General features: G+C 40.2%; 1 protein-coding gene across 4 annotated transcripts in view; it reads left to right on the top strand.

Moving 5' to 3' along the window:
* Positions 1 to 13,551, top strand: part of FLNB (filamin B) — a 136,712-nt gene that overhangs the window by 93,750 nt on the left and 29,411 nt on the right. For 2 of the 4 annotated variants that reach the window (XM_072126652.1, XM_072126650.1), the window contains exons 17-26: positions 1,176 to 1,266; positions 1,471 to 1,640; positions 4,126 to 4,243; positions 4,814 to 5,076; positions 5,166 to 5,763; positions 5,849 to 6,022; positions 6,655 to 6,817; positions 7,194 to 7,354; positions 8,210 to 8,377; positions 9,490 to 9,570. In XM_072126652.1, coding sequence (XP_071982753.1) covers positions 1,176 to 1,266; positions 1,471 to 1,640; positions 4,126 to 4,243; positions 4,814 to 5,076; positions 5,166 to 5,763; positions 5,849 to 6,022; positions 6,655 to 6,817; positions 7,194 to 7,354; positions 8,210 to 8,377; positions 9,490 to 9,570 — 1,987 coding nt within the window. The remainder of the gene's footprint in view (positions 1 to 1,175; positions 1,267 to 1,470; positions 1,641 to 4,125; positions 4,244 to 4,813; positions 5,077 to 5,165; positions 5,764 to 5,848; positions 6,023 to 6,654; positions 6,818 to 7,193; positions 7,355 to 8,209; positions 8,378 to 9,489; positions 9,571 to 13,551) is intronic. The other 2 variants (XM_072126653.1, XM_072126651.1) reach the window with 1 other exon arrangement.

The raw sequence follows: 13,551 nt of genomic DNA, 5'->3' as shown, positions 1-13,551 counted from the left end.
AACAAAATTTGTATCCAAAGTGTTATGTAATTTGGAACTGAAAATTTATTCTACGTTCCTCAAAAGCCAAGAACAATATTGTACAGTGTTTTGAACATTTGTTAGAAGGAAACGCTAAATTTATCTTGGCATGTCCCAAAAATTGGAGACTAATTTTGAACTTTCTCATAAAAAAGGTGAACAAACGCGATGGTTTGTTTAATAGACGTTAATGCTGTGGTGGCAATCGGGAACCTGTTTGATGTTTTTATGTTACAGTTTTCGATGTAGTAGCCAGACAATAATATCTTAATTGAATGTCAGTGAAACACAATAGCAAAAAGAGAGTACATTTTTGTCATATTAACTGCCTGGCTTCAGGGATTTTAGTGACATGAATTACGGTATTAGGTTTTCCAGCATCCTTTTTATGTAGAAACAGTGCCATATTTGGCCATAGGCTGTGACTGGTATTGCAGCTTAAGCTTTCACAGAGTTCATGGACTATAGAGAAGAGAAAGATCATGTTGTCCCCAATCTCGTGGATAACCTGATTAGTGGAGATACAACTGCTGGGACCCCCACCAGAACTGGGCATTAATGAATGGAGCAGCAGGTTGAACCTGTGACTTGTGGCTTTATACAATATTTATTGGAGGGTCGAAAGTTGCATAGCACAAAGCTGGGATCTCTGACACCCTTATTGAGAGGGAATGGGAGTACCTGGACATACCCGAGTTCTGTGATTGTTGACCCTTGTATAGTATTGAATGGAGCAGTAGGACACATTCTCTACTGCCACTGCATCAGTTATCGTTGTGTCCCACAGTTATCCCAACGGTGGGACTACCACCAATCAGATTGTTATCCCTATTTTGTGGATAGGGGGATAACACTATAACTTGGTACAACCCCTTTAATGTTAAGGTCATGTTTATAACTATTTTTGAACAATAAAATGTCTCATATGTACTCTATTATTAAATGAGTTTTCTGAGACCCCCCTCTAGAAATGTTATTAATGTCTAATAGATGGGGGTTACCATCGTTGACCTGTACCACTTCCGTTTTGGAATCCACCCATCCTGCCGAGTGCTGTATATGCTGAAAATGGAGAGGTTAACATGTCTACATGCATAAAACCATAAACCATAATTAGATAAAACCATAATGAGATATGTTTTTTTCCTCCATAGGAAATCCCAAGTAGCCCATTTAGAATCAAGGTTGACCCATCACATGATGCCAGCAAAGTCAAGGCTGAGGGTCCTGGACTCAATAGATCTGGTATGTATATGATGTATATGTGACCACTGTATATTAAGCAACTATGAGCTCAATTGTTTCCTAGATAAAAAAAGGGATTTTTATGCAAAACCAGTTTAGTATTGTAGCTTGGCATTTATCTGCTTGAAAGTTGTAATACAAGATGCAGTTATACTGAAGAATGTACATATTCTATTAAAGGGTTATGTATTTACATTTTTTAAGGTGTTGAAAATGGAAAGCCCACACACTTCACGGTCTTTACCAAAGGAGCAGGAAAAGCCCCTGTTGATGTCAAGTTCAATGGATCCTCCCCAGGAGACGCCGTGAAAGATTTTGAGATCATCGACAACTACGATTACTCCCACACTGTCCGATACACTCCTGTCCAACAGGTATTCCCAAAATGAGTGATACACTCCAAAGCCTCTAAAAACTTTATCTGGCAGGGAACCTCTCGCCCTCTCCCATGAAGTTTTTTGGCCCTAATAGTATAGGGATTTTCTGGATGTAACAACCTCACCTTGTTTATTAGGGGTAGACTGCTACCTAAACCAGATTGTTTCCCAGTCTGAATATTTATAATGAAAGATACCTTAAAATATTTTTCTCTATTTATTACTACACTTATTTGTCCTTAGCCCCAAGGATAAACACACTCGAATACTTGGGAAGTGCAACTTACAATGTTTTTTCTTCATGAGAGTCTGAAATAAAATTGTTGTACTAGTCACTAACTGTTCTGTAAGATACAGTCATGTGATCAAAGTTCTCCATGAAAGAACATGAAGAAGTCCTCCATCACCCCTAACAGACATCCACCACCAGGATGAAAGACTGTATGCAAGTGAGCCTGAGGGGCTCCAGGCTCCATTAACACCTATGGAGCCTGGAGCTCATTTGCATACAGTCCTTCATCCTGGTGGTAGATGCCCTTTAACCTTGGTGGGGTGCCAAATAAATTATATGACTGTGGCACACAGTGACGTCACAGTACAGGGATAATACACACAGTGATGTCACAGTACAGGGATAATACACACAGTGACGTCACAGTACAGGGATAATACCCACAGTGATGTCACAGTACAGGGATAATACACACAGTGATGTCACAGTACAGGGATAATGCACACAGTGATGTCACAGTACAGGGATAATACACACAGTGATGTCGCAGTACAGGGATAATACACACAGTGATGTTACAGTACAGGGATAATACACACAGTGATGTCACAGTACAGAGATAATACACAGTGATGTCACAGTACAGGGATAATACACACAGTGACGTCACAGTACAGGGATAATACACACAGTGACGTCACAGTACAGGGATAATACACACAGTGACGTCACAGTACAGGGATAATACACACAGTGACGTCACAGTACAGGGATAATACACACAGTGACGTCACAGTACAGGGATAATACACACAGTGACGTCACAGTACAGGGATAATTCACACAGTGACGTCACAGTACAGGGATAATACACACAGTGATGTCACAGTACAGGGATAATACACACAGTGACGTCACAGTACAGGGATAATACACACAGTGATGTCACAGTACAGGGATAATACACACAGTGACGTCACAGTACAGGGATAATACACACAGTGACGTCACAGTACAGGGATAATACACACAGTGACGTCACAGTACAGGGATAATACACACAGTGACGTCACAGTACAGGGATAATACACACAGTGAGGTCACAGTACAGGGATAATACACACAGTGAGGTCACAGTACAGGGATAATACACACAGTGAGGTCACTGTACAGGGATAATCCACGTCATGGTACAGAAGAAATATACCTAGATGGCAACCTATGGCCATGTCTATAAACGATAATTTTTGGACGCCATTGTGATATAATGGGGTATATTTAATATGCTTTAGTAAATCCAATTAATCCAAACAATCCGCTTGGTTAAACATGTAATAAAGATACAGGTTTGTACGAGAAAGTTTTCAGTTCCTGCTCATTTTTTCCCCCCATAAAGATGGCAGATAACACCATAGTCAAGTACATTTTTGGATTAATAACCCACTCCATGGAGGCAATAAAACCCCACAGTCTAGTGATCCTCTTAATTATAGCTCAATTATAGAGGTGTCTGCTCTTTTTACATTTTCCTCCTCTTTTATACAGAACACATTTAGCTGGAGAACGATGACTGGAAAATGTATCTGGCAAGTTCCAATTGAGTTGTTTGAGCTGTGTATGTATTCCAGCTCCTTGGCAGCCACGGGGACATTCATAGAACATGTAGCACGTGCGCCAAAGCGTACAGAACAAGCTCGCTGTGTTGTGCCGGTGCCAACAATTTGTAAGAGGACTCTAAGAAATCCAGTTTGTGGGCTGCCGTTGTCTACGAGCCGATGTGATTCTGAAAATAAACGCCATGGCTGTTCTTAAAATGTTTGTTTGTTCAGACCCGAAACAAGATTCTCTTCTTAAGATTCAACTAGAAACACTTGTGGCAATAATGAATTTTAATACAATATTTTTGGCGCTTAGTCATGCTAGTAACCTTTGCAGTAAAGTACATCGTTTACAGTAATCTCCCACTCCCAAAATGTTAGACCTTCAATTACATTTGAATTTTTTTCTCACTAGTTTCCTTAAAATAACTTTTTTTATATACCGTATGTTGTGAATTTATCAAGCACAAAAATGTACATGAGTGGAAGTGGTTTTAACAAAGATAAATGCATCAGTTATTAGAACAAGGAGTTCTCTATATAACTTCTAATTAATTATTAATTGTCACTAATTTGAATATATTTGCATGTTATTGTATTCTTTACTCAAAATATTATAAAAACTATAAAAATGTGGAACATTGTTTTCCAGGGCAAGATGAAAGTAGATGTGAACTATGGAGGGGATCCTATTCCTAAAAGTCCATTTTCTGTAGGGGTGACGGCTCCTTTGGACCTGAGCAAGATAAAGATCAATGGACTAGATAGTAGTAAGTATATCTTGAGGAATTTTTTTTTCTGGGTTATAGTTATGAACTAGTTATCCAGTTTGGCTACTGGAGCTATCTTTTTCCAGCTTTCTTCTCTGTGTTTGTTCCTTTGCTTTAAACCACTGCGTTTGGGGGTGCCGAGTGCTGGACCACCATCAATATGATACGTTTGACCTATCTTTTGAATAGATCATATGACCATATACATTTTATGGATATAATAGGTCCATGGCTGAATGTATGGTTGAATGTATACGGAGATTGACGCCCCTACTTGCTAGCCACAGCTATGATGGTCCAGGGAGGACACATATGGCCGATCACAGCCTTGGCTAGCAGATAGGGGCATTAATTTGCCAGATTGGCTGCACAGACACCAATCCGGCAATATTTCTGGGTCTCATGGGATGCATCTGAACCGTGGACCCGAACTTAAATTTCGGGTCTGCTCGTCTCTAGTTAATGTTGAAATTGCCTATGTTCACCTTCTTTTCACCAACACTTGGGTTGAGTACAATATGATTTTCAGGCATTAGTTCTAGTACAGTTTTTATGACTTTCTTCCTGCAGGAGTGGAAGTTGGTAAAGACCAAGAATTCACAGTGGACACAAAGGGTGCTGGGGGCCAAGGTAAAGTTGATGTGAAAATCACTAGTCCCACCAGGAAATCAGTTCCTTGCTTAGTGGAGCCTGTTATTGGCAAAGAATGCAGCTCTGTAAAGTATATCCCCAAAGAAGAAGGTGTGTACAATGTAGAAGTGAACTATGATGGAAACCCAATCCCTGGAAGTCCATACAATGTGGAGGCCACCTTGCCTCCCGATCCAACAAAGGTAATCTGAAGTCTTATTGCAATATAAGTTGCCTTATATGATCGATCACATACAAAACTGTTCTCAAATCTTCTATTTTGATTGTCTAGGTTAAAGCTTATGGTCCCGGCTTGAAAGGAGGTCTTGTTGGGAAGCCGGCTGAGTTCACAATTGACACTAAAGGAGCTGGCACTGGCGGACTAGGTTTAACTGTGGAAGGACCTTGTGAAGCCAAAATTGAGTGCTCTGATAATGGTGACGGTACCTGCTCGGTCTCATATCTGCCCACGACTCCAGGAGAGTACTTTGTGAACATTCTCTTCGAAGAGACTCACATTCCAGGGTCTCCATTCCAGGCTGACATTGAAATGCCCTTTGATCCTACTAAAGTCATTGCCACTGGTCCTGGCTTGGACCATGGTAAAGTGGGGGAGGCTGGCTTGATTCATGTGGACTGTTCAGAAGCAGGTCCTGGAGTACTTACAATGGAAGCAGTGTCTGATTCTGGTTCTAAATCCGAGGTCTACATTCAAGATAACAGTGATGGAACTCATGCCGTCACCTACCTCCCAATGTTTGCTGGCATGTATACATTGTCTATGAAGTATGGAGGGGAACAAGTGCCAAAGTTTCCTGCTAGGGTTAAGATTGACCCTTCAGTAGATACAAGTAAAGTCAAAGTTTTTGGTCCTGGAGTTGAAGGGGAAGGTAAGACAATACAATGTATATTGTGTGTGTGTGAAAGCAATTTGGACCATTTCACCATATTCTATGCACTGATCTTATTCCATAGGTGTATTTAGGGAAGCTACAACTAGTTTCACTGTGGATGCCAGATCTCTGACTCGAACAGGAGGAAATCACATCAAGACCAAGATCACCAATCCTTCTGGAGCATCCACAGATTGCTTGGTCAAAGATAATGGTGATGGGACTTATGAGGTGGACTACACGCCATTTGAAAAAGGTAATAGTTTAGCACCATCACTATTCCCATTATTAATGGGGTTTGGCCTACAAAATAAAAATTCTCAAATTTCAATCCACTAGTGATGTTTACACAATAAAGATAATTTTGAAACCCCTTACTTTACAATTTTACTAAGTTTTATCGCTGTTTTAGCAGTAGAATATGGCTATTAAAACACAGCTAAATAAGATGCATTTAGAGTACATTATACTATAAGGCCACAATCTAATTCTCCATATGCTGGAACTTCCATAGAGGCCACACCCCCACATTGTGTTCTAAAGGTCATATATAGATTCACAGCTAAACAGCCTCTCGAGACTACGACTAACATCATGAAGGAAATATGTAATATATACACAGTGTATCTGATAACTCTCGGGCTGCTCGAGAACTGAACAAATAGAAAAAAGTAGTTTCTGTTTGTTTTACGGCTAGTGCAGTAACCCCAAACCACAATACCTTATAATCCTGGTCTGTTTTGTGGTTGCTGAAGTAATAAGTCTGTGAAATAGAAAACCAAAACAGGAAAATGGTTAGGCTGTGGAGTCATGGATAGGAGAACAAGATTTTTCAGCTGCTTAATGGCAAATATTATAGGTGAACATGTATAATGTTCTGTTCTCCAGGTGTCCATGCAGTAAAGGTCACCTATGACGATGAACCTGTACCCAGAAGTCCATTTAAGGTTGGGGTGACAGAAGGGTGTTTCCCTTCACGTGTAAAGGCTGAGGGTCCGGGGCTTCAGGAGGCTCTCACCAACAAGCCCAATGCATTCTCTGTCATAACAAGGTAAAAAAAAAAATAAACTTAGTAGAAGTACATAGGTTGTGGTAGTAAGTAGTCAACGACTGGTCCACCAAAAAAAATCATGAGATGTACTGGTGGACCCAGACCTTTTTTTATGTGTGTGTACGTGTATATATACTTATATATTTGCGTATAGTTTATGTGTATTCTATATATAATGTGTGGTCAATACTAAGTATATTCATACAAAGACCTAAAATAACAATGTATCTTTAATCTCTGTTTTACATCATGATAATCTTGTTCTCCTGGAGCAATAGACCATTAAACTCCACATGAACCTGGTGGTTTACACTGTATCAAGCAATAAATATCAGGGTTCACATATTGTTCTGTCGTGACGCATGTCTTATTGCAGAGGTGCTGGAATCGGGGGACTGGGAATAACAGTGGAGGGGCCCTCTGAATCTAAAATGTCATGTAAGGACAATAAGGATGGCAGCTGCAGTGTGGAATATATCCCTTATGCCCCTGGTGAATATGACGTTAATATCACGTATGACGGAGAACATATTCCAGGTACAGTGACATGGAGGTCCAGTTGCTTTTCTTTATTTGGCGCAGACTTTCTCGTAATAATGGTAACAAAAGAGTATTTCCATGAATAAATTACGACCGTTGCTGTATTAAGCTAATAAACAGCGCTGTCTGTGGTCTGTGCTGCTCTCACGTTTTATGGGATACATGTATTTATTACTGTAATTTTGTATCCAGCTTCTTCCATGTATAAAGGGACCAGTGACAGCGGGAGCTAACTTCTTTATGTCCTGTCTGTGGTTTTCCTTGTACAATATAATTATGTCTTGCTGGGTTTATAGTAATTCAGCAAGGATGCATTAGCGGTATGGCAGGAAGGGGGTTTCATTGTGTCTTAATAGAAAGTACTCCCACAAGTATGAGTCCTGTCCTGGGTTTTAGCTCTATATGGGCTGTTTTTTTTTTTTCATTAATGTGGAAAACCCAGAGATTTTTTCTATATAACATTAAAATATAAAAACATACTTGTATTGCTATGGTTCCCATGTTGTTTTGTACTTCCACTTTTGGGTCCTGCACACATATGAAAGTTCCAAATGGTCACAGGACGCGCTCCGTCCAATTAACCGACTCTTTGGCCTAAGGAACAACACACAAAGTGAGTCTGAGGAGGCCAGTCATTGGATAAAGCCGACCCTCTGGAACTTCAGGTTGGGCCCATTGCCAGAACTTGGAAGTACCAGAAAAGAATAGGAACAGGTAGCCGGAGTAGGCCAAGTATTTGTTCTTATATGTTGCAAAAAGTCCATCCCATCTCTCAAAAAATTATGTAACCGTGGCACGCCTGGCAGTGTGATTTGTGTTTTTCCTTCTGAGTCTTTCTCTTCCATGTTGTAGGTAGCCCATTCAAGGTCCCTGTAAAAGACGTGGTAGACCCCAGCAAAGTGAAGGTCTCTGGCGTTGGACTTGGAAACGCTGTGCGGGCTAAGATTCCTCAACAGTTTATGGTAGATACCAGCAAAGCCGGGATTGCACCTCTTGGTGTTGTAGTAACCGGACCAAGAGGTAAACGTTTCTGTGTGATACATCTTTTGTTCTATTTGTTTCTCTGCTAGGACCCTGTAATTTGTACGTGGGTGATTTTTCTGCCATTCTTTTAGCTTATTGGCCATCTGACATTTAAGCTTCATTTATTGGAATAAGCATCTGTGACATAACTTTAACTCTTTATCAGTCATTTATGCAATCTCGTGTAGATGTGCCATAAATGTTCAATGGGTATTTTTCTATAATACCATTCATATTAAGCAGTTGCCTATATTCTTATATCTTTTATATGATCCCTAATTGAAGTTCTATGAGTCAGTGATCCTATTTTCAACACAATGAGTGCTGTAGTATGTACATATTATTGTAAAACTTAATTTAAGGGATTTTCCAGGCATTCAGAGAACCCCATGTGTGGCAGAAGGAGAAGGGCATTTACCCTACAGCCACAGGATAGAGGATAACAAGCTGATTGCTGATGGTCCAACTGCTAGGACCCTCCCAATCACAAGAGCAGGACCCCCAACAATATGGAGAACATGGGTCCTATTGTCACTCATGAGTGGAGCACCTGCTCAAGCATGCGTCCTGTTGCTCTATTCAATTGTAAAGGATTGTTGGAGATAGTTCAACAATATCTGACAATCCAATGCTATTGAATAAAGTGGCAGTATGAAGCCGCATTCTCGTCTTTCCACTCCACCCATAAGTGGAAACAAGACCCTCGGGTTTTTTTGATTGCTGGTGGACCGATTCTAGTGATTGGGGATGGTCCAACTGGTCCATAATTGCTTGTTATGTCATATCCAATGGATAGTGGATAACTTAAGCAATTGTATACTTTCCAAAGTGTTCCAATCCATTTGAAAGATAATTACATTTACAAGATAGTTGGGGTTTAATTTTTAGCTCTACTGCACTATTACCACTAATGGACAACAACGCTACTGCAACATAACAAGCTGGATTTCTAGTATTCAGTAACATAGTTTTCCCATTGCAGTTGAGTGTAGTTTGCCTTCTGTAATTTCTTGGATTTTTGGCCCCATAATATTGTGTTCTTTCTCATAAAGACTAATATTGTAATAGATCACCATAATAACAGTATTTATTTCTATTTAATGGACCAGACTCCTTAGCGAAACGGAGCCCCTTGAAAGCCATTTCAAATTTCTTTAAAGGGGACTTCAAGCGAGATACGGACGAGCCAGGTTTGGACTTTTGTCATCTGCTCCAGGAAGTGGATTGTAATCAGTAGTGATGCTGGACTGTCTCTGGCTGCTCGGCATTAGACATGCACTGATTGTGGTTTTGTGTCACTTCAAATCTTCCAATATTCACGGGTGTAGATTATGATTCTCTGTGAATTCAGAGGTGCGTTCTCGGGTCTGTAACTGGCTATTACATCAGAAATGCTCTGGCCATATATGTATGTATCATGTTTAGACTTGGTTTCATTGGGCGAATTTCCTCTGACATTTAATGGGGATTTTAAAGATAAGATGAAGGTTTCATTTTATTTATTCTAGACACAGTGGGGGTGATTTATCCTTGGTTTCTGAGGTAAAACTATTCTAGTTGTCCATGGAAACCAATCAGAGCTCAGATTTAATTTTATAAACATCTGTGGGAAAATGAAAGCTGAGCTCTGATTGGTTGCCATGGGCAACTAGAACGTTTCTGCTCCAGTTTGTCCAAAGCCTCTGTGTGGTATTGCTGCTTAGCTCCAAAACTTGAATAAGCAGCAGTCCCAGGGACAGAATTAATGAAGATCCTAGAAAAATATTGAACGTTTTCTCCTCTCCACAGCTGACCCTGCATATCACGAAGGCCTCATGCTGACCACCGTCTTATTTTGGCCTTGAGTTTGGATAGAGCAGGTCCTATTCCTGCCCGTATTGCCGTGGGGCCTCTCAGGTCCCATTATGTGGCCCTTTTAAGCACATAGCCCGTTTTTGTGCACATAGCTTTATACAGTAATAGCCAACACCTATATAAAATCGTGGGAGAAAAAAAAGAGCGGGAAAACACCACAGAATTCCAACGCCAAACACATTAAACCATTATGCCTCAAACCTGAGGTAAAATAAAGAGACCAAATATATAAAACGATGAGGAACTGGGACACTCAGTGTCCCCTTGCACAATTTGTTCCATGGGGCCCTTGTACATTACAGAGATGTCCTGCAGGCCACAGCTGAAGCCTGTGCTTCCATAGCAACAAACTCAAACTTTTGATGTGGTTTTCCTTTGTATTTGCAGGCCGTACCGTATACCATATAACAGAGAATTAGTTAATCGTTCTATAGCTCTCCCTTTGAAACCATGATATGTATAAGTCGTTTTTTGCTGTCAGCTACTTGACCGATGTGAATAGTCCCTACTCTGTATAGGGCAATTTAGCTTGTGTTACAGACCCCGTGGGAACGCACCTGAGATGCAGCAGGCTATCCTGTTGAATGGTGTCGGCTGACAAGTACGATACAGATGATTGCTGGACTGAACATGGAACAATCAGGTCCTTGTGCACAGAATTTAACAAGAGTACAAGACTGGGAAGTGTAAAGAAACTTCCGAAATCTCAGGGGAATGCTATGTAGCAGTGTAAATCTGCGTATGTGAATTCACCCTGTTCTATGGGGTCACTTTATATATGAAAATTAATATATGAAACACATTGGAACAAATTTTACAAATGATAAAATTTTAACCCCAGCAGTCGTGAAATGCATCAGATTTATCTTTGCATTGAATGATACATTTAATGTATCTGTGCATTGTCTACAAGAAATGTATACCACCTATAACTTGGCTTCAGTTGCAACAAAATTTTGGCAAATCTTGTTGCGTCTTCAGCCACTTCAGTCACTAAACCATTGGCAGCTAAGCCCCATTCCCTTGCCTTCCCCAAAAATGTGTAAATGTCTAAAATGTATTCTTAGTGTGATGTGAGACATTTAGATGAAGATTAATCCCAATTTTTGCTCAATTAACATTGATTGCATTAGTCCTAACTACATTACTTCTCCCAGGACTGGAGTCTTAAATGGATTTTCCCACAAAACAAGTTAGGCCCTACGCACAGGATAGGGTCTAACTTGATGATAGGTGCGGGTCTCAGTGTTGAGACTCCCCACAGGTTACAAGAACAATGTGGTCCGTGGCCCTCCTTCGTCCCTCCCCGAGGTGAGCAGAGATGACGGCCGCAGATGTACATTCTGCTCCTCTCATTTCGGGGTGAGCAAAGAGGGGTGCAACAGTGGTACCTCTGACTCCATCGGACCCCCATCTCGAGTGATCTGTTGGGGTCTCACCACTGAGACCTCCTCCGATTTAGCAAGTTAGGGCCTCACTTGTTTTCTGGGAAAACCTCATTGTTCAGAGGTTGAAAAATATGTCTCCTTTCTTCCAAAACAGCGCCACACCTAACCATGGTTTGTGATGGTATTGCAGCTCAGCTGTGTAGAAATGAATGAAGCTTAGATGCAATATCATACAATCCCCATAGTTAGATTTGGATCCGTTTGTAGAAGAATGCAGCCATGTTTTTTAATCATCAGAAAACCCCTTTATGGTAGAGTATAATACATAGAAATCATGATAGAGTTTGTCTGGCTGGGATCAGAATACCCACCTTTCCAATCCATTTCCCATTTCTCTGCTTCCTATCGGTCTCTACTTCCTGATCCCTATAGACAGACTGGAATGACTGCAATGACTCCTTCCATCGGCTTTGTCATTGACCCCCTCATCCATGGAATGGCGGAGCTCTCATTTCCTGTGGGTTGAGAGATTCAGAAAGTAGAGTATAGAAATAGACTTAGAAAGTAGCAGAAAAGAAGCGACAAGGGATCAGGGATGTGAGGATTACTTTTATTTTGTTAAACACATGTACTTTTTATGGTGTTTTTGTCCCTTCTAAAGCTTAACGGGCAGGAAAAATTCTCAAAATTGTATCTAGTCTTGGTATCGCATTGAGCATTCCTAACCCATTGGCTGTATTTACATTGGTTGTGATCAGGTCAGGATAGGTTTTTTATGTTCCTTTTATTTTACAACTTAGTAGAAATATCTTATATCTCTGCAATTCAACCAGAAGACTAATACACATGACTTCATGTTGTTATCTTTGGAGCTGTGATAAAGATTTCCGTAGGGTCACAGTGTTACCCACATAAGTCTCCAGACCAGTTAAGGATTTAGTATGTACTGAAGTACAGGATCATAAAGTCAAGTGTATTATGGTAACTTCTCAACAAGCCAAGAATTCAGCGATGAGCAAATCATCAGATCATAGGATAAAAGCAAAATTGATTTTCCTAGTGTGTTCTCTCGCGTTCGCCAAATCGGCTTTTAACGTAAGCCGTTCAATCCTCCCGTGGCATCTCAATGGCCACTTAAACTTATACTCCTTAAGGCTAGCCACAGAGAGTCACGTTTGGGCCAGAAAACTTAATCTCTGCAATTCCATGAGACCCCATTGGACCAAAAATTGTATCTGACTTGGACTGAACATAAACTGCCTGATACAGACCTCAGTCTTGTGATTTTACTTGACTGTTGTGGTTTTTAAATATTTTTTAAAGTTGCGGTAAAACCACAACTTATTAATGTTTTGAATTGACTACATATTTTTATTATTATTTTACATCTCTATTTTATGTGTATATGTACCTGGAAGGTTCTGTGCCTTCTACAACCTTGGTGTTGGCTTCCTTTCCATGGGCTATGCTTCTCGGATAGCTTTCTGCTTAGTTTACAATCATAATTTGGCTTTGGGTTTCCTCCATCCTTTATTGATTTTGATCTTTTGGTGATATTTAATACATGTTCAATTTACAAAGTTAAATGTTTTCTAATAATACTAAGGACTGTAGTGTCCGGGATAAATAAAGATGACTTGATGACTTTGTTGTCCTGGTATTATTACAAAATATAACCTCTTTATATCATATTGTGAAGGCTAAGACTACGCAGTTTTCTGTAAACTGTGTTTGGCTCCCCGTGTGTATTTACAGATGTAGTTAAGCTGAGTTTGCAATTTAACTATTTTTGGACTGTGTTACATGCATCTTGCAATACAATACCTTTAAATTGCTAACTCAGCTTTGCAACTCTGCTACATCTGTAAAATCTAAATGTATTCCCATTTCCACACCTTTACTAGAAAAAAAAAAACGATCTCCCCAAAT

The sequence above is a fragment of the Engystomops pustulosus genome, chromosome 10, assembly GCF_040894005.1.
Source record: "Engystomops pustulosus chromosome 10, aEngPut4.maternal, whole genome shotgun sequence".
Taxonomy (NCBI): Eukaryota; Metazoa; Chordata; class Amphibia; order Anura; family Leptodactylidae; genus Engystomops; species Engystomops pustulosus.
Note: the sequence above shows the minus strand (reverse complement) of the source record. Positions and strands in the feature narration are given on the sequence as shown.